This window comes from Lolium perenne, chromosome 5 (assembly GCF_019359855.2).
Source record: "Lolium perenne isolate Kyuss_39 chromosome 5, Kyuss_2.0, whole genome shotgun sequence".
Taxonomy (NCBI): Eukaryota; Viridiplantae; Streptophyta; class Magnoliopsida; order Poales; family Poaceae; genus Lolium; species Lolium perenne.
The window spans coordinates 244,033,340-244,057,216 of record NC_067248.2 but is presented as its reverse complement, the minus strand read 5'-3'; the positions used below and the strand labels follow the sequence as shown (position 1 = coordinate 244,057,216).

General features: G+C 49.5%; 3 protein-coding genes across 3 annotated transcripts; all 3 read right to left on the bottom strand.

Moving 5' to 3' along the window:
- Positions 1-7,639: 7,639 nt before the first annotated feature.
- LOC139831782 (secreted RxLR effector protein 78-like) lies at positions 7,640-8,032 on the bottom strand. Its single transcript, XM_071821114.1, has one exon. It carries the CDS (start codon positions 8,030-8,032, stop codon positions 7,640-7,642), a length of 393 nt encoding a protein of 130 aa, XP_071677215.1.
- Positions 8,033-13,539: 5,507 nt separating this feature from the next.
- Positions 13,540-14,906, bottom strand: LOC127302499 (uncharacterized). Its single transcript, XM_051332964.2, has 2 exons — positions 13,757-14,906; positions 13,540-13,679 (listed from the first exon to the last, which is right to left on the bottom strand). Exon 1 carries the CDS (start codon positions 14,782-14,784, stop codon positions 13,885-13,887), a length of 900 nt encoding a protein of 299 aa, XP_051188924.1. The 5' UTR covers positions 14,785-14,906; the 3' UTR covers positions 13,540-13,679; positions 13,757-13,884.
- A 500-nt stretch (positions 14,907-15,406) lies between these two features.
- Positions 15,407-17,268, bottom strand: LOC127302498 (dehydration-responsive element-binding protein 1H-like). The gene has a single exon (XM_051332963.2). It carries the CDS (start codon positions 17,194-17,196, stop codon positions 16,477-16,479), a length of 720 nt encoding a protein of 239 aa, XP_051188923.1. The 5' UTR covers positions 17,197-17,268; the 3' UTR covers positions 15,407-16,476.
- Positions 17,269-23,877: the final 6,609 nt, after the last annotated feature.

The window sequence follows — 23,877 nt, the reverse complement described above, 5'->3', positions numbered from 1 at the left end:
GCTTCACATGTTGCTGCACCTCCTACTATCAATGGTAAAATAATTTGTGTTGGCAATGTTTCTACTTCTAATGCAAAGCGTGCAAAACTGCCGGAACCTGCTAAAACTGCTGAAACTGCCTGTGATAAAACTGCTGAATTTTTTTCTAATGTTGGGGATAATGATCCCATTGCTTTAGATCATAATGGTTTAGATTTTGATGATTGTCACATCTCTGAAGTTATAAAGTTCTTACAAAAACTTGCTAAGAGTCCTAATGCTAGTGCTATAAATTTGGCCTTTACGAAACATATTACAAATGCTCTCATAAAAGCTAGAGAAGAGAAACTGAAACTTGAAACTTCTATTCCTAGGAAGTTAGAAGATGGTTGGGATCCCATCATTAAGATGAAGGTCAATGATTTTTATTGTAATGCTTTATGTGATCTTGGTGCAAGTATTTTCGTTATGCCTAGCAAAATCTATAATATGCTTGACTTACCACCATTGAAAAATTGTTATTTGGATGTTAATCTTGCTGATAATTCTACAAAGAAACCTTTGGGGAGGGTTGATAATGTTCGCATTACGGTTAACAATAACCTTGTCCCCATTGATTTTGTTGTCTTGGATATTGAATGCAATGCATCTTGTCCCATTATATTGGGAAGACCTTTTCTTCGAACTGTTGGTGCTATTATTGATATGAAGGAAGGTAATATTAAATATCAATTTCCTCTCAAGAAAGGTATGGAACACTTCCCTAGAAAGAGAATGAAGTTACCTTTTGATTCTATTATTAGAACAAATTATGATGTTGATGCTTCATCTCTTGATAATACTTGATACACACTTTCTGCGCCTAGCTGAAAGGCTTTAAAGAAAAGCGCTTATGGGAGACAACCCATGATTTTACTTCTGCACTTTTGTTTTATATTTGAGTCTTGGAAGTTGTTACTACTGTAGCAACCCATCCTTATCTTAATTTTGTTGCATTGTTGTGCCAAGTAATGTCTTTGATAGTAGGGTTCATACTAGATTTGGATTACTGCACAGAAATAGATTTCTTGCTGTCACGAATTTGAGCAGTAGTCTCTGTAGGTAACTCAGAAAAATCTGCCAATTTACGTGAGTAATCCTCAGATATGTACCCAACTTTCATTCAATTTGAGCATTTTCATTTGAGCAAGTCTAGTGCACCTAAAAAATTCGTCTTTACGGACTGTTCTGTTTTGACAGATTCTGCCTTTTATTTCGCATTGCCTGTTTTGCTATGTTTGATGGATTTCTTTATTTCATTAACTTTCAGTAGCTTTGTGCAATGTCCAGAAGTGTTAAGAATGATTATGTCACCTCTGAACATGTGAATTTTGATTATGCACTAACCCTCTAATGAGTTGTTTTGAGTTTGGTGTGGAGGAAGTTTTCAAGGATCAAGAGAGGAGGATGATACAATATGATCAAGGAGAGTGAAAGCTCTAAGCTTGGGGATGTCCCGGTGGTTCATCCTTGCATATTTGAAGAATACTCAAGCATCTAAGCTTGGGGATGCCCAAGGCATCCCCTTTTTCATCGACAACATTATCAGGTTCCTCTAGTGAAACTATATTTTTATTCCATCACATCTTATGCGCTTTACTTGGAGCGTCTGTATGTTTTTGTTTTGTTTTGTTTGAATAAAGTTGGATCCTAGCATTCATTGTGTGGGAGAGAGACACGCTCCTCTGTTGCATATGGACAAATATGTCCTTAGCTTTACTCATAATGTTCATGGCGAAGGTTGAAATTGCTTCGTTAATTGTTATATGGTTGGAAACGGGAAATGCTACATGTGGTAATTGGTATAATGTCTTGAATAATTTGATACTTGGCAATTGTTGTGCTCATAAGGATCATGTTTAAGCTCTTGCATCATATGCTTTGCACCTATTAGTGAAGAAATACATAGAGCTTGCTAAAATTTGGTTTGCATGATTGGTCTCTCTATGGTCTAGATATTTTCTAGTAAGGGTTTGAACAACAAGGAAGACGGTGTAGAGTCTTATAATGCTTGCAATATGTTTTTATGTGAGTTTTGCTGTACCGGTTCATACTTGTGTTTGCTTCAAATAACCTTGCTAGCCTAAGCCTTGTATTGAGAGGGATTACTTCTCGTGCATCCAAATCCTTGAGCCAATAACTATGCCATTTGTGTCCACCATACCTACCTACTACATGGTATTTCTCTGCCATTCCAAAGTAAATTGCTTGAGTGCTACCTTTAAATTTCTATCCTTTGTCTTTGCAATATATAGCTCATGGGACAAATAGCCTAAAAACTATTGTGGTATTGAATATGTACTTATGTATCTTATTTCTTATTAAGTTGCTTGTTGTGCGATAACCATGTTCCTGGGGACGCCATCAACTATCTTTGTTGAATATCATGTGAGTTGCTATGCATGTTCGTCTTGTCTGAAGTAAGGGTGATTTATCATGATTTGAATGGTTTGAGTATGCATATTGTTAGAGAAGAACATTGGGCCGCTAACTAAAGCCATGATCCATGGTGGAAGTTTCAGTTTTGGACAACAATCCTCAATCTCTTATGAGAATATTATTTGTTGTTGAATGCTTATGCATTAAAGAGGAGTCCATTATCTGTTGTCTATGTTGTCCCGGTATGGATGTCTAAGTTGAGAATAATCAAAAGCGAGAAATCCAATGCGAGCTTTCTCCTTAGACCTTTGTACAGGCGGCATAGAGGTACCCCTTTGTGATACTTGGTTAAAACATATGTATTGCGATGATAATCCATGTAAATCCGAGCTAATTAGGACAAGGTGCGGGCACTATTGGTAATCTATGCATGAGGCTTGCAACTTGTAGGATATAATTTACATAATGCATATGATTTATTACTACCATTGACAAAATTGTTTCTTGTTTTCAAAATAAAAGCTCTAGCACAAATATGGCAATCAATGCTTCCCTCTGCGAAGGGCCATTCTTCTACTTTTATGTTGAGTCAGTTTACCCACTTCCTTCCATCTCAAGAAGCAAACACTTGTGTTAACTGTGCATTGATTCTTACATACTTGCTTATTGCACTTATTATATTACTTTATGTTGACAATATCCATGAGATATACATGTTACAAGTTGAAAGAAACCGCTGAAACTTAATCTTCCTTTGTGTTGCTTCAATGCCTTTATTTAGAATTTATTGCTTTATGAGTTAACTCTTATGCAAGACTTATTGATGCTTGTCTTGAAAGTACTATTCATGAAAAGTCTTTGCTATATGATTCAATTGTTTACTCATTGTCTTTACCATTGCTCTGAATCGCTGCATTCATTACATGTGCTTACAATAGTATTGATCAAGATTATGATAGCATGTCACTTCAGAAATTATCTTTGTTATCGTTTACCTAGTCGGGACGAGTAGGAACTAAGCTCGGGGATGCTGATACGTCTCCAACGTATCGATAATTTCTTATGTTCAATGCTTGTTTTATGACAATACCTACATGTTTTATACATACTTTATATCATATTTATGCATTTTCCGGCACTAACCTATTAACAAGATGCCGAAGAGCCGATTCTTTGTTTCTGCTGTTTTTGGTTTCAGAAATCCTAGTAAGGAAATATTCTCGGAATTGGACGAAATCAACGCCCAGGATCTTATTTTTCCACGAAGCTTCCAGAAGTCCGAAAGGGAAACGAAGTGGGGCGACGAGGCGCCCACACAACAGGGCGGCACGGCCAGGGCTTGGGCCGCGCGGCCCTAGCGTGTGGGGCCCTCGTGGCGCCCCCTGACCTACCCTTCCGCCTACATAAGCCTTCGTCAATAATAACTCCAGTACCGAGAGCCACGATACGGAAAACCTTCCAGAGACGCCGCCGCCAATCCCATCTCGGGGGATTCAGGAGATCGCCTCCGGCACCCTGCCGGAGAGGGGAATCATCTCCCGGAGGACTCTTCACCGCCATGGTCGCCTCCGGAGTGATGTGTGAGTAGTTCACCCCTGGACTATGGGTCCATAGCAGTAGCTAGATGGTCGTCTTCTCCTCATTGTGCTATCATTGTTAGATCTTGTGAGCTGCCTAACATGATCAAGATCATCTATTTGTAATGCTATATGTTGCGTTTGTTGGGATCCGATGAATATTGAATGCTATGTTATGTTGATTATCAATCTATCATCTATGTGTTGTTTATGATCTTGCATGCTCTCCGTTATTAGTAGAGGCTCTAGCCAAGTCGTTACTTGTAACTCCAAGAGGGAGTATTTATGCTCGATAGTGGGTTCATGCCTCCATTAAATCTGGGACAGTGACAGAAAGTTCTAAGGTTGTGGATGTGCTGTTGCCACTAGGGATAAAACATCAATGCTATGTCTAAGGATGTATTTGTTGATTACATTACGCACCATACTTAATGCAATTGTCTGTTGTTTGCAACTTAATACTGGAAGGGGTTCGGATGATAACCTGAAGGTGGACTTTTTAGGCATAGATGCATGCTGGATAGCGGTCTATGTACTTTGTCGTAATGCCCAATTAAATCTCACACTACTCATCATAACATGTATGTGCATTGTCATGCCATCTTTATTTGTCAATTGCCCAACTGTAATTTGTTCACCCAACATGCTATTTATCTTATGGGAGAGACACCTCTAGTGAACTGTGGACCCCGGTCCATTCTTTACATCGAATACAATCTACTGCAATACTCGTTCTACTGTTTTCTGCAAACATCATCATCCACACTATACATCTAATCCTTTGTTACAGCAAGCCGGTGAGATTGACAACCTCACTGTTAAGTTGGGGCAAAGTACTTTGGTTGTGTTGTGCAGGTTCCACGTTGGCGCCGGAATCCCTGGTGTTGCGCCGCACTACACTCCGCCGCCATCAACCTTCAACGTGCTTCTTGACTCCTACTGGTTCGATAACCTTGGTTTCTTACTGAGGGTAAAAGTTTCCGCTGTACGCATCATACCTTCCTCTTGGGGTTCCCAACGGACGTGTGCTTTACCGTCACAAGCAGCAGGGGCCCACAGCCCCCTTCTGCCGCCTCTCCTTCGCGTACTTCTTCGTCCCGAAAACCTAAGATTGAGGGGATAGTCGCGAAGAGTCACAGCCGCCTCTGCGGGGCAGAAAACACCATAGTGAAAAGAGCTCTCCGGCAGGCTGAAATCTGCCGGGGAAATTCCCTCCCGGAGGGGGAAATCGACGCCATCGTCACCGTCATCGAGCTGGACATCATTGGGATCATCATCACCATCATCTCCATCATCATCACCGCCATCTCCACCGCTGCACCTCGTCACCGCTGTAACATCTAGGGTTGAATCTTGATTGTTTGATAGGGGAAACTCTCCCGATATTGATTACTGCTTGTTATTGATGCTATTGAGTGAAACCATTGAACCAAGGTTTATGTTCAGATTGTTATTCATCATCATATCACCTCTGATCATGTTCCATATGATGTCTCGTGAGTAGTTCGTTTAGTTCTTGAGGACATGGGTGAAGTCTAAATGTTAGTAGTGAATTATGTTGGGTAATATTCAATGGTTTGATATTTAAGTTGTGGTGTTATTCTTCTAGTGGTGTCATGTGAACGTCGACTACATGATACTTCACCTTTATGGGCCTAGGGGAATACATCTTGTATTCGTTTTCTAATTGTGGGGTTGCCGGAGTGACATCAACCTAAACCCCCGTTGGTATATCGATGCAGGAGGGATAGCAGGATCTAAGAGTTTAAGGTTGTGGTTAGATTTATCTTAATTACTTTCTTGTAGTTGAGGATGCTTGCAAGGGGTATAATCACAAGTATGTATTAGTCCTAGGAAGGGCGGTGCATTAGCATAGGTTCACCCACACATCACTTATCAAAACAATGAAGATTAATCAGCTATATGAAGCGAAAGCACTAGACTAAATTCCCGTGTGTCCTCAAGAACGTTTGATCATTATAAGTAAACAAAACGGCTTGTCCTTTGTGCTAAAAAGGATTGGCCCACTCGCTGCAATTATTACTCTCGCATTTTACTTACTCGTACTTTATTTATCTGCTATACCAAAACCCCCTGAATACTTGTTTGTGAGCATTTACAGTGAATCCTTCATCGAAACTGCTTGTCAACACCTTCTGCTCCTCGTTGGGTTCGACACTTTTATTTATCGAAAGTACTACGATACACCCCCTATACTTGTAGGTCATCAGCGGGACGGAATGGAACTCGGAAGTTAAGCGTGCTAGAGGTGTAGTGGGAGGATGGGTGACCGAGCGGGAAGTTTGACCACGAGTAAGTAATTTGACTAGAGATAAGTGTAGTTAGAGATAGAGACTAAGCTATGCAAATAACTGAAATAATAAAAATTCTGAAAAAAAAATAGAAAAAAAACGGAGTGAAAAAAAATTAGAAACCCAAATGAATTAAAAAAAATTAACGAAATAGCCTTTAGTCCCGGTTGGGGACACAAACCGGGACTAAAGGTCCTTCGCCCAGGCGCACGCTAGCCGCCCACGTGGACGGACCTTTAGTCGCGGTTCGTAAGCAACCGCGACTAAAGGCGGGGGAGCCTCTACTAGCAACGGAGAGCATGCAAGATCATAAACAACACATATATGATAGATCAATAATCAACTTGACATAGTATTCCATATTCATCGGATCCCAACAAACATAACATGTAGCATTACAAATAGATGATCTTGATCATGATAGGCAGCTCACAAGATCTAAACATGATAGCACAAGAGGAGAAGACAACCATCTAGCTACTGCTATGGACTCATAGTCCAAGAATGAACTACTCACGCATCAGTCCAGAGGCGGGCATGGTGATGTAGAGTCCTCCAGTGATGATTCCCCTCTCCGGCAGGGTGCCGGAGGCGATCTCCTGAATCCCCCGAGATGGGATTGGCGGCGACGGCGTCTCTGGAACTTTTCTCGTATCGTGACTCTCGGTAATAGGGTTTTCGCGACAGAGAGAATAAATAGGCGAAGGGGCAGAGTCGGTGGAGTCCCGAGGTGGGGTCCCCACCTGGCAGCGCAGTCAAGGGGTGGCCCGCGCCCCCTATGGTGTGGGCTCCTCATGGCCCCCTTCGTCTCCTCTTCGGACTTCTGGAAGGCTCCGTGGAAAATAAGACCGTGGGCTTTTGTTTCGTCCAATTCTGAGAATATTTCCTGTGTAGGATTTCTGAAACCAAAAACAACAGAAAACAGGAACTGGCGCTTCAGCATCTTGTTAATAGATTAGTGCTGGAAAATGCATCAAAATGATATAAAGTGTATATTAAACATGTGAGTATTGTCATAAAACTAGCATGGAACATAAGAAATTATAGATACGTTTGAGACGTATCAGTGGGCAGGGCATCGAGCACAACATTGAGGAGGACAAGACGCCCGCCGGCAGAGAGTAGGAGGGCACACCAGGCCGATAGATACTTGTCCATTTTGGCGATGAGCGGGTTGAAAGCCGCCAATCAGAGCTTCTTGGTAGACTGTGGCAGCCCGAGGTAAGTCTGCGGGAACCCCTCGACGTGGCAATTGAGCGCAGATTGTATGCCTTTGAGAGTCATAGGGTCGGCATGCATCGGCACCAGGATGCTCTTCTCGTAATTGATAGCCAGCCCTGTTGCATGCTCGAACTATTCGAGGATGAGCTTCAAACGGCACGCAACGGAGACGTCCGCGCGCAGGATGAGGATGGTGTCGTCGGTATATTGAAGCGCATGGCATAGAGCATTGTCAACCAGGGGGTGCAGGAGTACATGGTCGCGGCGAACCAACCGCTGGAGCACGTTGGCGACGATGAGGAAGAGGTATGGTGACAGGGGATCGCCTTGCCCCAAGCCCTTGACGCACCAAATCCATCTGCCAGGCACGCCGTTGAGGAGAACCGCTGAGCGCGAGGAGGTGAAGATATTGTCAAGCCAGTTGCACCATAACACGGGGAAGCCACGGGCGAGCATGATGGAGTGGAGGCTGGACCAGCTGACAGAGTCGAATGCCTTGGCGAAGTCAAGCTTGAAGACGACCATCGGAGCCCTGCAACAGAAGCAAGTTTGGACTAGTTCTGTCGCATAGACAAATTTTTCTGAGATACTTCGCCCGGGGAGGAACCCTGTCTGATCGACATCGAGCAGTTATGCAGAGAGACCAGTCGGAAGGAAGCCGGTGAGAGCACGCCATCGTGCGTGGGGAGGAGGACAATGTGCGCTCTGTTGATCCTCTCCAAATTGACTGCGCGGGAGTGGAAGGCTTCAAATAGGCGAGCGAGGGATGGACGGGATGTGGCCCAGGCCGCCCGGTAGAAACCAGGCCCGAAACCGTCGGGCCCAGGAGCGCTCTTGCGGTCGAGAGAGAACACCGCAGCCTCCGGCTTGTGGGCCGAAAACGGCCCAATCAAGGCCTCGCCTTTGACCCGAGGGCAGTTGGAGTACAGCTCCACGACGTCGAAGTCCCAGTGCACCGTCGTCCGCCGCCCCAACAGGTTGTTGTAGAAGGAGAACAGGGCAGCGGCCTTGGCGTTATGAGAGGCCACCATGAAGCCGCTCACGTCGAGGACGCGGATGGAATTGCGCCGCATCCTTTGCGAGGCACGGGCATGGAAAAACTTGGAATTTTCATCGCCCTCGATGATTGCGTGAAATTTCCCCGGCTGTTTCGAGTGAGCAGCACGAGCAATAACGAGTCTCTCCAAGGTTGTCCTATAGACGACACGGAGCGCACCCTCCTCCGAGGAGAGGGAGCGAGATTCCTCAAGCAGATAAAAAAGGTCAATCAAGAATTTGCAATTATTTTTGAAGAGCGGATTGAATTTATGTGAGCGTTTCCAAACCTTGGCCGCCATGTGGAAGGATTCAGGCGAGCCGTCAGATCGCTAGCCGCATCATCATTGTGGGCAGGAGCGAGCCACGCAGGGAGGGCGGTGGGGAGGAAGAGGGGGTCCGTGAGCCAACTGTTCTCAAAACGGAAACAAGGCGAGCGAGGGATAAGGGTAGAGGCCGTGACGAGGAGGGGAACATGATCGGATGTGCCGCGGGGTAGAGAGGTGAGAGAGAAGTTGGGGAGGGCGATGTTCCAGGCTTGGTTAAAAGTGCTCGATCTAGCCGGGCGAGGATAGGGTCAGCACGTTTGTTTGACCAGGTATATAACTTGTCGAGCAAAGGCACCTCGAAAAGGGCGAGGTTACGGATGGCATCGTTGAAATTGGAGGCTAGGCCAAGGTCGAAATGGGCGTTGTTCTTGCCCCCAGGGCTGCGGAGGAGGTTAAAATCTACAATGATCAGCCATGGAAGAGGGAAGAGCGGCCCAAGGCTTTCTAGTTTAGATAGGAACACAGAAGAGAGGGAGTGATCGGCTAGAGCATACACATTGGTGACGGCGAAAGTGAGATCGGAGAGGGAAGATTGGAGGGTGGTGGTAAGCATGTAGCGCGTGCGGTGGGAGGACACAAGGGTGAACAGCGACGGATCCCAAGCCATGAGGATGCCTCCGCTGCTGCCGATCGCGTCGACGGTGGAGAACGACGAAAGAGGGGCAGGCAGGAAAGAGGCGATGCAGAAGCTATCCACAGAGGAAATTAAGCTTAGTTTGTTGGATGCACATGATCGAAGGGGAGGAGTTCGAAACAGCATCATGAACAAGGGGTCTCTTTTTGAGGCAACCGAGCCCTTGAGTATTCCAAGTCTCCATCTTGACATCACGAAAAACACTAATCATCATAAGAAGTGGCACCAAGGGTTACACAGGGTTTATAGGGGAGATGACAGTAGAAGGGAAGCGCCACCAGGTTACACACACGCACCACGAAAAAAAGCACACGACTTTGAACAGACAGACATAACCTAAAGCTAACATGCAGCAAAAAGAGGTACAGGTAGAACCACATGGCACGGGCGCGAGGCGTCGAGCGGAGCGACGATCATGTCCGTCCATGCGACGGAAGGGCAGGAGATCGCTACGCATCATCACCGGCACACACTGATGGAGCGGAGGCGCCGATGGTGGCGGCGAGGGAAGCGACAACACGCTTGCGGAGGGGTTTTGCATGGGCCGTCAGGGCACCATCTTTGAGGACCTGCTTCTGCAGGGCCGTGGTGCAGCTCCTGAGGGCATCCTTGAGACCGCGCAGCTTCATCGCCCTCAGATCGGCAGGTTCGTAGTGGGCGGGTTCTTTGAGGGCGAGGCGATAGTTGCGCTTGATCTTGGGAGAAGGTGTGACAGCAGGGGAAGCCGCGGGAGCAGATGCGACCACGTCTGGCTCCAGCTCACTCGCCGTGGAGTCTGGTGAAAGCCAGGGGCGGGCCGGATCTCAGAGAACTGGTAGCGTCCTTAGACCCAAAGCAGCGAGCACCAGGAGATGGTGATCGAGGACGACGACGAGGTGGACGTTGGTGGAGATGGAGGCCCAAGGGCGGGGGAGCTAGCCACGCTGTCCAGAATGGCCATCAGAGCTACGTGGGTGTCGGGGGCCTTGTCGTGTCCACCGAGACCGGGGTCACCACGAGATTCGTCATCATCAGGTGGAGCTGGTGGGAGACGCGCGGGAGCTAGCGGCAGGGCTCCCAGATGCCGCTGGTACAGAGGCGGCAACGGAGGAGGAAACAAGGGAGCATACTTGCCATCGCTGTTGTAGGAGTCACAGAGGCGCCAGACACGCACCTTGTGCAGGGAGATGAGGCGAGATCCCCAAGGAGCGGGCAACATCAGTACCTCCGCATGAACGTAGCGTTCGTGCTTGAGGCAAACCATGGAGCGCATCGTGGCGTAGTCAGCACCAGACAGGGAGGCAGCGTCTACCTCGAGAGTTTCGCCGAAGCAGCTGAAGGAGACGGCCATGTTGAGATGGCTCAGGTGCTCGACGTGGACATGTCGGGCAAGGACGAGCGTGACCCACTGCATGTCGCAGTAGATCCTATCAGCCTCCTCCTCGCGGACGAGGCGAAAAGTGGCACCGTCCAAGTGGAAGGGTTGGTGCAGCATGGCCAGCTCACGGTCCTCCTCGGACAGAAACTTGGCGTAGTGGTCGCCAATGTAAGATCCCACACCGGTGACGTACAGGCTAGGGAGTTCGAGGAACATGGCTTCCGCGAAGGCTGCTGCCGGAGAGGAGAAAGGCGGGAGACCTTCGATGAACACTACGGCCATGCGGCGCGCGGCCTCCATGTCTCCCGGCGGCATTAAAACCTCGGGCAGGGGCGGCCGCAGTCTGGGACGATTCTCCAACCTCAAAGAGGATGCCGCAGCGGCTCACCGGGGAGGACGAACGCGTGCGGTGAGATCCCGAGGGGAAGGGGAGCGGGGACGGCAGCGCGGAGGGGTAGGGAGTGGCGCGGCGGCGGCGGCGTGCGGCAGCAGGTGGTGGGGGAGTGGTGACAGTGAGGACGAACGTGGGCTAGGGGAATGGCATGGTGCACTCGCGGAGGCGGTGGCCGGAGCGGCCGCACCCACGGCAGCGAGTAGGGTCACGCCACTCACGGACTTGGTGCAAGGTGGAAAGACAGCGGAAGCACCCGTCCAAACTAAGGTTTATGGTTTTGAATGGGGCGCACGGTGTGGCAGGGGTGGGTGCTGGAGGGCATTTGGATGCGTCCAAGTAGGAGCGGGCGGAGGGTGGGGAGGCAGGAGCATTGATCTCGGCGGAGGCAGCCGCGACCGGAGATCCAGGGGCGCTGGGCTCGAGGGCGGCATGGGCTGAGCGCGGAGCTCTAGCGTAGGGGAGTAGGGGCGCAGAGCATGCGCTTTCCTTGATGGAGGAGGTGACCTCTGACGGAACGTCGATCAGAGAGGGGTGGGTATCAAATTTTTGCGCGCGAGGCAGGGGTAGTAACCCCTCACCACCAAACCCTACCGAGGACGCGGGATGGCGTGACCATGTAGGGATGTTGCGACGGCGCTTCTTTGACCCAACGCCGCAGACAGGTAGGGCCGTGGTGGCCAGGTCAGCAGCTGCCAACGAGGCACGAGCAGACGATCGATGGAACCCGAGGTTGAGACGCGCGCAGTGCTTTCGCCCGGCAAGCAAGAGGAAGGAGGGGACGGCGGGCGACGCGACGACGACATGGAAGATCCAGTCGCCGGTGGCTGTAGCGGAAAGAGAATCCTCGGTGCCACAAAAGAAGAAAGAGAGGATACTCCCAATCGTTGCTTCGGTAAAGAACGGCGAGGTGAATGGAGGTGTGACCTAGATCTCACCCGACACAACAGGGATCGTGGGCGAGAAGGAGAGGAAGGAAGAGAAACGAGTGGAGACGAAGCTCTGGAAAACCTCACCTCGCGGGCAACTACAAATGATGGTGCCGCGGCGCGATCTGACGGTGGCGCCAGCCCCAGGCAGGGGACCTTCCAGGGAGCAGCTGCCAAGGAGCGGAGCGGCCAACAGGGAGGCATGGTGTCATGTGGTGGGTTGGAGTAGACGGGTGAGAGGAGCGTAGGAGAGCAGGTGCCGGTCGCCGGACTGGCATCGGGCAGGACGCCCACGTCGCCTATTGCATCACGGGAGCTCATCACTTCTCCAAATAGTATTTTTTTTCTATTCAGGTTAAGGCCTTATTCGGTTTCAAAGGTTCAAAAGAGAGTTGGCATGGTTTCAAAAATTCTCGCCAACCCCTCTCAATCCAGTTCAATACGTTTGAGAAGTGTACTAACCGAACAAGATCTAAAGGATGCTGGAGGGGAAAGAATCCCCCGAACTTAAATGAGCAAAGCGTCTGGTAAACCAAGAATGTGAGCAGAGAGACTCGAACTTGGGTGGATCAGGATGTAAGAGCATCCCCACTCGTTGGCGCTCCCCACGCCCAAATCCGGACGAAACATCCGCCGGATTGGACGAAATTAAGTCGTGGGGAGTACCGTATTTCCAGTCGTCCACCCAGAGTTCGGCGGATAGAGTTTAAATTCAAACAAATCGCCGTCCCGCGCTACAAGTACGGCCAGTTGATCGGCAAAAGGAGCAAAAGGATCAGCCACAGATCGGCGATCGGAGGGAAATTACACGGAGACAGGCTCGTCGGCAGTCCCGGCCGGCACGGCGGTGTCCGACGGACCAGTTTCCTCACACGCCGTGGCCGAAGCGGCTGCGGCGGCCGACGAGGAAGCAGCGGCAGTGGACGTCGAAGCAGCCGCAGTCGACGAGGTAGATGGTGAGGTAGACGAGGTAGGAGCCGGCGGAGACGACGAAGGACTAGCCGGAGGGGCTCGGAGGATGTCGCTGCGGTGGCCCTGGTACCAATTCCTCGTCTCCTCGTCCATCAGTTCCATGTCGCCGCCGCCCATCAGGAACGCCAAGTCTGTGTTCCTCTTCTTCGCCGCCGCCGTCGTCTTCAGCAGGGCGATCCGGACGCCTTGGTTGGCGAGCATCTCCCGCCACCTGCCGTCGAACTTGTCGTTCCTCCCGTCGGCGTGTGACCTCAAGTCGGCCCAGCACTTGTCGATCGACGCCTGCATCCTGTCGGCGGGATTGTCCGTCCGTTTGAGCGCTTTCAGCTTCTTCTGGCCGATTTCAGGGCGCCCTTCCGCCGCGCAAGCCGCCGGAGCATCGGGGTTGTACTGCTCGGTCTTGCTCTTCGAGAGGGTCGTGCGAGTTTCCTTCCACTTCTCGCAGTTCTCGAGGCGGGCGTAGACGTTGAGGAACTTGAACTGCAGGCCGGTGTCGTCCGTGTACATGTCCAAAGCTCGGCGCAGCTGGGGAAAAAAGAGCACGGCGATACGGGTCAGCTAACGACGATGTACCTCGGTGATGCAGGGTCGACGGAGCATACCTTTTGCTCCAAGTCCTGGCCGCTGATCGGCCGTTTGTCGACCTCCTCCTGTATGCCGTGCCATTTGTTGCACGCCGTCTGCATGATCCCCCAATGGGTGGCCATTGCCTTGTCTCCCCGGTACACGTTCATGTCGTCTTGTTGAAGTAGGGATCGACGAGTTTGCGCTCCTCGTACGCCTGCCTCACTCGAAGCCAGTATGTGTCGAACGACTGATTGGCCCCGATTATGCCGTTCGTGGACACGGTCATCCAAGCTTCGGCGAGGCACTCCTCTTCCTTCGGCGTCCATTTGATACGCGGTTCGGCAGGCGGCGAGTCCTTCTTCCTCTTCTTCTTCCCCTTCGACAGGTTGGCGGCGGCTTGTGTTGGCTCTTCTTCTTCCTCGTCTTCTTCTTCGACGGCTTGGCTTCCGTCGACAACATCCTCCCGATGCTCGTTGCGCGCCGCCACAGCTGCCGTCGCCCTCGCCTCCTCTTGCGTGAAGAACCCCGGGCACGCAGCGGCGGCGGCCATGAAGAACCCCGGGCTCGCAGCGGCGGCCATGGAGCCGGAGGTGATCATCTCGTGGATCTCCTCTTCGTTCGGCGCCGCCGTCGCATCGAACGGGAGCGGCCCTCGTCGCAGGGCCGGCGAGGTGCCCTCGAACTGGCCGCCGCCGCCGACGTCAAGCTCGGGCGGCGACGGCGTGGACCTGGACGGTTGGACGTAGGCGCCCTCTTGGAACACGGCAGTCGGCGACGGCGAGTACAGCGAAGGGGAGAAGGACGACGGGGAACTGGTTGTACCTTGCGTCGGCCATTGGCCGGGGAACATGCTGCCGCCGCTCATGGCCATGCTGATCATCCTCGCTTGTTCGTCCTGGGCCGCCGCCGCCGCCCTCTTGGCGGCGGCTCTTTTCACCCTCTCCGCCCTGCCACTTGTTTCCACCTCGCGCCGTTTCTCGTCCGCCGCCCACTCGGCGTTCGACATGCCCGGCGGCTTCGTCTTCTTCGCCCGCATCTTCCTCGTCGGCGCCTTCGGCGGCATTGTGGTGGACGAGAAGACGAGGAGGAGAGTGGTGGTGGACGAGAAGACGCCGCCGGGAACTGGAACTGGAAGACGAGGAGATTGGCCAATTTCGGCGGGAGAGAATGGGGATATGCAAGCAAATTGGAGAGAATGGGGATATGCAAGAAAATTGGAGGGAAAATCGACAGGATTTGGTTTTCCAGTCGCCGACTACGCGGGTCCACACAACGTTTCGCGCCAAAATCTTTCGTCCGGAGTCCCCGAGCGCGCCCCGGGGGGCCGGGGATGGCGTGGGCTCGCCGGATGGATGAAGGGCCAAATCCGGACGAAAACGAGGAACCGGGGGCGCGACTGGACCGATTTACGCCGTCCAGATGTAAAAAAAGCTCGCCGGGGACCTGTTCGGGGGGACGAGTGGAGATGCTCTAACAACCGGTCCTTATGTTCCTTCAATGCCTAGGTTCACACGTCGAGGTACACTGGATGTTGTGTCCCATTGAACTTTTTTTATCCGACGGCAACGGCCACGGCATACCGTGGTGGTGCGAGCACCGATGAGGAAAGCGAAGTCCATGGACGGGTATAGAGGATAAAATTACACATGACGAGTAGTCGCTTGGTGCCCAACAGACTTGTGCAATGACTTAGTGTTCCAGTGTCCGCCGCTTTGATTGAGAGGTGAAAATGTCACAATCAATAACAGAAAATATCCTTTTGATTGAGAGTAATCATTTCCATAGTCACACATCTTAAAGTGTCTAACTTGACATGTCATCTTCCAGAAAGAAAAAAGTACCTGGCACGTCAGCTAGCTCTGGCCATCTCGCCTTGTGGCCCCGCGATTTAGGAAGCTGGGACGCGCAGAGCTGGACTGAATCGCCGCGTCAGCTCGCGTGGCCATGATGATTTCGACATGAAATCTGGAAAAGATCCCAAGGATCCAGTAGACTGGATGGGCCTAAGCCACACCTTCTGAATTAGCGTACTTGGACCACCTCTGTCTGATTAACAGGCGTTGATCTTTCTCGTGTGGTTGCCAGTTAGAGCATCTCCACTCGTCTCCCCGCAGAGCCCCCACGGCCACTTTTTTTCATCCGGACGGCGAAAAACGGCCCAGTCAGGCCCCCGGTTCCTCGTTTTGATCCGGATTTGAGCCTATTTTCGTCCGGACTCCCCATGCCATCCCCGGCCCCCCGGGGAGCGCTCGGGGACTCCGGATGAAGCTAAACCAACCGCCCACGCCCACGTGTCTCCTCTTTCGTCCGGATTCCCCGAGCCGTCCTCTTTTTCCCCGAGAAACGCCGCTTGGGGAGCACACGACTGGAAATATACTGCCCCCCACGCCAAATCTTCCTCCAATCCGGACAAAAATTTCGCCGGATTTGGGCGTGGGGAGCGCCAACGAGTGGGGATGCTCTTATAGTCACCACACATAAAGTGATAGTACCCTTTTTTTTTTGGAATCCTCTCGCTGTCCGTCTGTTTGTCCGGGATCATCGTCACTAGTCCACTATTCATCCAGCAGTGATGTCCTCTCGTCATCTCATGTGTCATTTTCTTTCTCCTGTGTGATGCTTAGAACTGCATCGCTTGCATGCATGTCATATGATTTGATGCGTTTAAGTTCAACAGATTTTATTATGCTGACCGGGAGCAGCTCCAGTGCTTAATTTGTTCCATTCCCATGGTCAAAGCTGCTGGGTAGAGTATTCAGTAGCTCCAGAGCGCGGGGTCAGCTCCGCCGTCTCCGGTGTCCCAGCACGCGCTGGTGTGCTCGGGCGGCGGCGGGTCCAGCAGCAGTCCCTCCGCGAGGTCCGCGTAGTACGTGCCCAGGTCCATTTCCCCGGACATGTCCAGCTCGAACATGTCGCTGCCCAGAGCGGCCGGCACCTCGAATGTCCCATCGCCATCGGCATAAGGCTGCACAGTCGCCGACGAGCTGTCGGCATTGTCTGCGGACGCGCTGAAGATGGCCTCCTCTTCTGGGACGGTGGCAGCACCGCTGGCGGCCTCACGGCGCAGGAAGCCCGCGACGGCGGCGAGGGCCGCGCGTCGGACGGCCGCCAAATCGGACAGCGCCTGCGGCATGCGGAGGCGCGACGCGGAGTCGGCGAAGTTGAGGCAGGCGGAGGCCGAGTGCCCGAGCAGCCCGAGCATGGCGGCGTCGTGCGCACGCGCGGCAGACTCGGCGGTGAGGTAGGTACCGAGCCAGAGCCGCTCGCCGCGCTGGCCGGGCACGCGCACCTCGCACACCCATCGGCCGGCGTTGCCGCGGCGCCGAACGCCGCGGTACACCGGGTGGCGCGTCTCCTTGAACTTGGTCCTCCCCGCGGGGCGCTTCGGCGGGGTCACCCACACCGCCGCCCCTTGCTCGTGCGAGGATGACGACAAGGAAGGGGAACTCCATTGCTCGGAGCCGGTCATGTCCATGCCTTGATGAAGATGGTCGGCGCTTGCTGGCTTTAGCTTACGGTGGACTGTGGACTGTGAGGAGAGATTGGGGTTGAGCTGGAGTATTTGAGTGAGTGTAGTGTGTTGTGTGCTCTTTTATAGTTTTGCGTGACGCGGTCTGGGTAAGCGGCCAGTGACAAGAAACGCGTGAGGGGTCTGCGAAATCTGCTGCGAAAATCCAAAAGGCACCTTCCCGTGCTTAAGAGTGATGATTGGGCTCCACTTGATTGGGCCATGGAGGCCCCAAGTGACAGACCTTTTTCCCGCGTTATTTTGTTCTCTAGGAAAGAAAAGCCCCGTGGACATTAGGATAAACCCTAAGACTAGCTCTGTAACAAACCCGTCCTGGTGATTTAGCTGTGTCTTAATAAAATACGAGTTGGTATATGATAAAAAAAATCAAAATACACATTTTTTGTTGTTTGAATGATGAGAGCTTTAACGTGTCTTTTTAGCGATTGTTTTTAATGTAGCAATAACTAGCAAGAAGTACATGATTAGCGAAAAGCAATAGTATATCAGGAATTTTTTCTACATTCCTTTTTTTTAAATATGCACAAATGCTTGCTTGTTTTGCACACCTGAACTTTTTCATACTTGTTTTATTTTTTCTGTTCGTAAAATCCATACAACGCGCAAATAGTTTTCGGTATTGCCTTTCTCACAAATAGGTTGCACACCACAGACTATGTCCATTTCTGGTGCATCTTTATCAACCCTCTAAACGTCAAACAACCAATGGTGTGCATTGCTATCATTTTATATGTAATTAGGGTTAGAGAAATGTATATGAATCCCTTATAGTTGAGAGTAGTAATTATAAAATTGTTAATTTATATAGGAACGTCAAATGGCTGTTTCACCAAGAAATAAATTGTTTGAGGTGTTTATTCTTGGATCTCTTTGCGAGGGAGAGAAACATGGCACCGCCGCCACCGAGACTTTGCCTAGCGGTGCGGAGGGGCGGTAGAACCGGCATCTAGGGTTTCTCCCTTGGACACCAGCAAGATCGACGTGAGGAGTTGCTTCATTGCTTAATTTATACGTTCTTTATCTTCAGTCATTGATTCATATCAAATAAAACGGAACATCTCATACACGGGGCATGCCATCATGATATCCTTATGGTCAGAATTATATCAGATTTTGAAACACATACATAAATATACGCTTGTGTGTACTAAACTTTAAATTTGGTCACACTATAATATCAACTCAGATAAGCAACGTACCTCACATATTTTCTTTTCTTTGTGGAACCCAAAACCTTTTCTCATTACTTACCACACATATGTTGCTGAATCGCTCTTTTGCATAGTTTACACAACACAGAGATGAATCACCCATTGGCCCTTCAACTAAGTAGGAGTGTGTGACATTGTTACCTTGGAACTAAAGATGCACTAAATTAGGGCTACGGAAATGCGAATCAATCAGTTGGAGCTGTGTCTAGTTGTTATAAAATAGTACATAAGATCTATGTTAATTTAGAAAGTTCACTGATTACAACATTATCCATTTTATCATGACACATCGCCAACCATACTCTTCAATATTAGTATTGTAATATCAATCAATCTTAACCACTGGATTAAGAGGAAGAGAAGGGACATGTTAGTTCAAAGGTAAGGTCAGATAATTTTTGCGGTTAACATAACATCATTCTTTCACCAAGCAATACATTGTTTGAGGTGTATATATATTTGCTCTATTGTGCATACAATATTACTTATCGTGCCAGTGTTACCCACAACACTGGTAGAAAAATGGCCTTCCGTCCAGCCCCATTAGTCGCCAAAATATAGGAACCGCGACTAATGGGGTCTTTAGTCGCGGTTCAGGAGGCGAACCGCGACTAAAGAGCTGGGCCCAACACGCTCGCTGGCCAGCTGGTGGACGGGAGGGGCTTTAGTCGCGGTTGGCCAGGCCAACCGCGACTAAAGGTCCTCAGGCCTGGCCCGAAGGCCTTTAGTCGCGGTTGGCCTGGCCAACCGCGACTAAAGGCCCATCCCTATAAAAGGGCCTCAGCTCACAGCACTTAGCCATTTGGTGCCACTTCTCTTCACAAGCTTCACAAGGGGGTGTAGGTTTGCTTTTGGTTCCTCTTATGCACACAAGGTGTTTGATAAAATGCCCCAAGGGCATGAAACAAACATGATATGAAGTGTTGGAGCCACACTTGAGCTTCCTCATTTATTTTTTCCTCCTCGATCGCGGTTAGCAACTTGAACCTTTCATGCATGTGTGTCATTGATAAAATATGCATGTGTGTAGTTCATTGTTTAATTTATATTGTTTGTAGCTAGTTAGTTTAACAAATGCATGATGGTTAATTATATATTTTATATTATAATAATGCAGATGAATCGGCAATGGATGTACGGTAACCGACTCTCCGGCGAGTTCACTACAGGTTTGAAAGATTTCCTCGTAGTGGCTAATGCGAACAAGCAGGGGGGTTTTGTTATCTGTCCATGTGTTAACTGTAAGAATCAGAAGGGTTACTCTTCCTCAAGTGATGTTCACATGCACCTGCTTCGGCACGGTTTCATGCCAAGCTATAATTGTTGGACCAAGCATGGAGAAAGAGGGGTTATAATGGAAGAAGATGAAGAAGGGGATGATTTCATCGATGAAAGCTATCTTGCTCATTTCGGTGATACTTTCATGGAGGATGCTGAAGGTGAAGGGGAAGGTGAAGAAGAGGCACGTGATGAGCCCGTTGATGATCTTGGTCGGACCATTGCTGATGCACGGAGACGCTGCGAAACTGAAAATGAGAGGGAGAATTTGGATCGCATGTTAGAGGATCACAGAAAGGCGCTGTACCCCGGATGCGATGATGGTCTGAAAAAGCTGGGCTGCACACTGGATTTGCTGAAATGGAAGGCACAGGCAGGTGTAGCTGACTCGGCATTTGAAAACTTGCTGAAAATGTTGAAGAATATGTTTCCAAAGAATAAAGAGTTGCCCGCCAGTACGTATGAAGCAAAGAAGGTTGTCTGCCCTCTAGGTTTAGAGGTTCTGAAGATACATGCATGCATCAACGACTGCATCCTCTACCGCGGTGAATACGAGAATTTGAATGAATGCCCGGTATGCACTGCATTGCGTTATAAGATCAGAGGCGATGACCCTGGTGACGATGTTGAGGGCCAGAAACCCAGGAAGAGGGTTCCCGCCAAGGTGATGTGGTATGCTCCTATAATACCACGGTTGAAACGTCTTTTCAGGAACAAAGAGCATGCCAAGTTGTTGCGATGGCACAAAGAGGACCGTAAGTCAGACGGGGAGTTGAGACACCCCGCAGATGGAACGCAATGGAGAAAGATCGACAGAGAGTTCAAAGATTTTGCAGTGGCCTTAAAGGAACATAAGATTTGGTCTAAGTACAGATGGCATGAATCCTTTTGGCGAGCAGAGCTCCAGCCATAGCACCTGGCCCATGACTCTATGCATCTACAACCTTCCTCCTTGGTTGTGCATGAAGCGGAAGTTCATTATGATGCCAGTGCTCATCCAAGGTCCGAAGCAACCCAGCAACGACATCGATGTGTACCTAAGGCCATTAGTTGATGAACTTTTACAGCTGTGGGGCAGACCTGGTGTCCGTGTGTGGGATGAGCACAAAGAAGAGGAATTTGACCTACGAGCGTTGCTTTTCGTAACCATCAACGATTGGCCTGCTCTTAGTAACCTTTCGGGACTGTCAAATAAGGGATACAATGCATGCACGCACTGCTTACATGAGACTGAAAGTGTACATTTTCCAAATTGTAAGAAGAACGTGTACCTTGGGCATCGTCGATTTCTTCCGAAAATTCATCCAGTAAGAAAGAAAGGCAAGCATTACAACGGCAAGGCAGATCACCGGCCGAAGCCTGCGGAACGCACTGGTGCTGAGGTATTTGATATGGTCAACGATTTGAAAGTCATCTTTGGAAAGGGTCCTGGCGGACAATCAGTTCCGAAGGGAGCTGACGGGCACGCCGCCATGTGGAAGAAGAAATCTATATTCTGGGAGCTAGAATATTGGAAAGTCCTAGAAGTCCGCTCTGCAATCGACGTGATGCACGTTACGAAGAATATTTGCGTGAACCTCCTAAGCTTCTTGGACGTGTATGGGAAGACAAATGATACAAAGGAAGCACGGCAGGACCAGCAACGTTTGAAAGACCCTGATGACCGGTATCCGGAATGGTTTCAAGGTCGTGCCAGCTACGCTCTGACCAAAGAAGAGAAGGTCATCTTTTTTGAATGCCTGAGCAGTATGAAGGTCCCGTCTGGATTCTCGTCCAATATAAAGGGAATAATAAACATGGCGGCGAAAAAGTTCCAAAACCTGAAGTCTCACGACTGCCACGTGATTATGACGCAATTGCTTCCGATTGCTTTGAGGGGGCTCCTGCCGGAAAATGTTCGAGTAGCCATTGTGAAGCTATGTGCATTCCTCAATGCAATCTCTCAGAAGGTAATCAATCCAGAAGTTCTACCACGGTTACAGAACGATGTGATCCAATGTCTTGTCAGTTTCGAGTTGGTGTTCCCGCCATCCTTCTTCAATATTATGACGCACCTCCTGGTTCACCTAGTCGAAGAGATTTCCATTCTCGGTCCTGTATTTCTACACAATATGTTCCCCTTCGAGAGGTTCATGGGAATATTAAAGAAATATGTTCGTAACCGTGCTAGGCCAGAAGGAAGCATCGCCAAGGGCTATGGAAATGAGGAGGTAATTGAGTTTTGTGTTTACTTTATTCCTGACCTTAAGCCGATTGGTCTTCCTCGATCGTGGCACGAGGGGAGACTAAGTGGAAAAGGCACGATCGGAAGGAAATCAACGATATGTATGGACCACTAGTAGGAAAAGCCTCATCAGTGGCGCACCAAAAATGGATTCTATGGCGCATGGGAGGTGCGCCACTGAAACTTCGCCACAAAAATAAGCTTTCTGTGGCGCACCAGCCCATGCGCCACCGAGTTAACGTTTCTGTGGCGCACGTGTTCTTAGGTGCGCCACAGAAAAGAGTGCGCCACAGAAATGGTTTGCAGTGCGCCACAGAATTTGCTTGTATTATACACGATTTTGTGCTGCCTGCTGTACACATGCAGTTTATAGACAGCAATATACATATATACAGGTTATATACAGCAACATTCAGATATAATATAAATATCATGTACATTGCACAGATATAACATAGACATCATCATCACATTACTTAGATCCCGATCGAGATACATATATAGTGGCAAGTGTCAAATGTTTTGCATACAACTCTTAATTCATACAAAATTCACAATTTCGAGATACAAAGTAGTCTTCATCCTACAAAGTAGTCTTCATCCGGTTCCTCCTTTGCTCCCTCATCTTTACCCACCAGGCTCGCTTGCATCGGGGTCCTTCATCCAGTTCCTACTATGATGAAAATGGAAGAAAGTGAGACCAACAAGTCCGATGCACAAGAGAAATGGAATAAATGCCTCATACATTGTTGGTCAACACAAATATTAACATTCAGGGACGGTGTAAGTGAGACCAAGTCCGATGCACAAGAGATTGATATTTGTGCTATCTTACCAGGCTCACTTACGCCGCCCCCCGAGTGTACGGTGACCAAACATTTTAATCATCAGCATTTTGAAAATCTCAAAGCAAATGGAATGACAAAATGGAATAAGTGCCTCATACATTGTTGGTCAACACAAATATTAACATTCAGGGATGGCGTAAGTGAGACCAAGTCCGATGCACAAGAGATTGATATTTGTGCTATCTTACCAGGCTCACTTACGCCACCCCCAAGTGTACGGTGACCAAACATTTTAATCATCGGCATTTTGAAAATCTCAAAGCAAATGGAATGACAAAATGGAATAAGTGCCTCATACATTGTTGGTCAACACAAATATTAACATTCAGGGATGGTGTAAGTGATGCCAGGTAGGATGCACAAGAGATTGATATTTGTGCTATCTTACCAGGCTCACTTACGCCACCCCCGAGTGTACGGTGACCAAACATTTTAATCATCGGCATTTGGAAAATCTCAAAGCAAATGGAATGACAAAATGGAATAAGTGCCTCATACATTGTTGGTCAACACAAATACTATGGTCAGAAACCATAGTTGCAGTATACACCGCCGTATACTTTGCAGAAGGGCCCCTTTCCCCGGTCGGCGTTCCGTCAACGGGTGCTTGACGACACAACAACGCCGATCTGCATCTCCGGCGCAGAACCACGGCAGTCCCTCGCTGTCCAGTGAACGAGTCCTCGATGCAAAGACCGTTCACGTACTGGACGGCGAGAGAAGAAAGTGGTGCTGCGCCGGAGAGGCATGTCGGCGTTGTTGTCTCGTCAAGGACTCGTTCACGGAACGGCGGCCAGGGAAAGGGGGGCTCGTCTACAAAGTATATTGCGGCGTATAGGTGACCAAACATTCTAATCATCGACACTAAAATGGAAGAAAGAGCCAAGTGGTATCTCAACTAGATATCATATGACTCATACTTTGTTGGTCGAAACAAATATTAACATCCAGGGATGGAGTAAGTGAGGCCAGGTAGGATGCACAAGTTGATATTTGTGCCATCACACCAAGCCTCACTTGCTCCACCCCCGAGTGTACGAGTGATCGACCAACCATCTAATCATCG

Bases quoted from the DNA above. Each gene is read 5' to 3' on its own strand.
- LOC139831782 (XM_071821114.1), bottom strand. From the start codon at position 8,032: ATGGTCGTCTTCAAGCTTGACTTCGCCAAGGCATTCGACTCTGTCAGC.
- LOC127302499 (XM_051332964.2), bottom strand. From the start codon at position 14,784: ATGCCGCCGAAGGCGCCGACGAGGAAGATGCGGGCGAAGAAGACGAAG.
- LOC127302498 (XM_051332963.2), bottom strand. From the start codon at position 17,196: ATGGACATGACCGGCTCCGAGCAATGGAGTTCCCCTTCCTTGTCGTCA.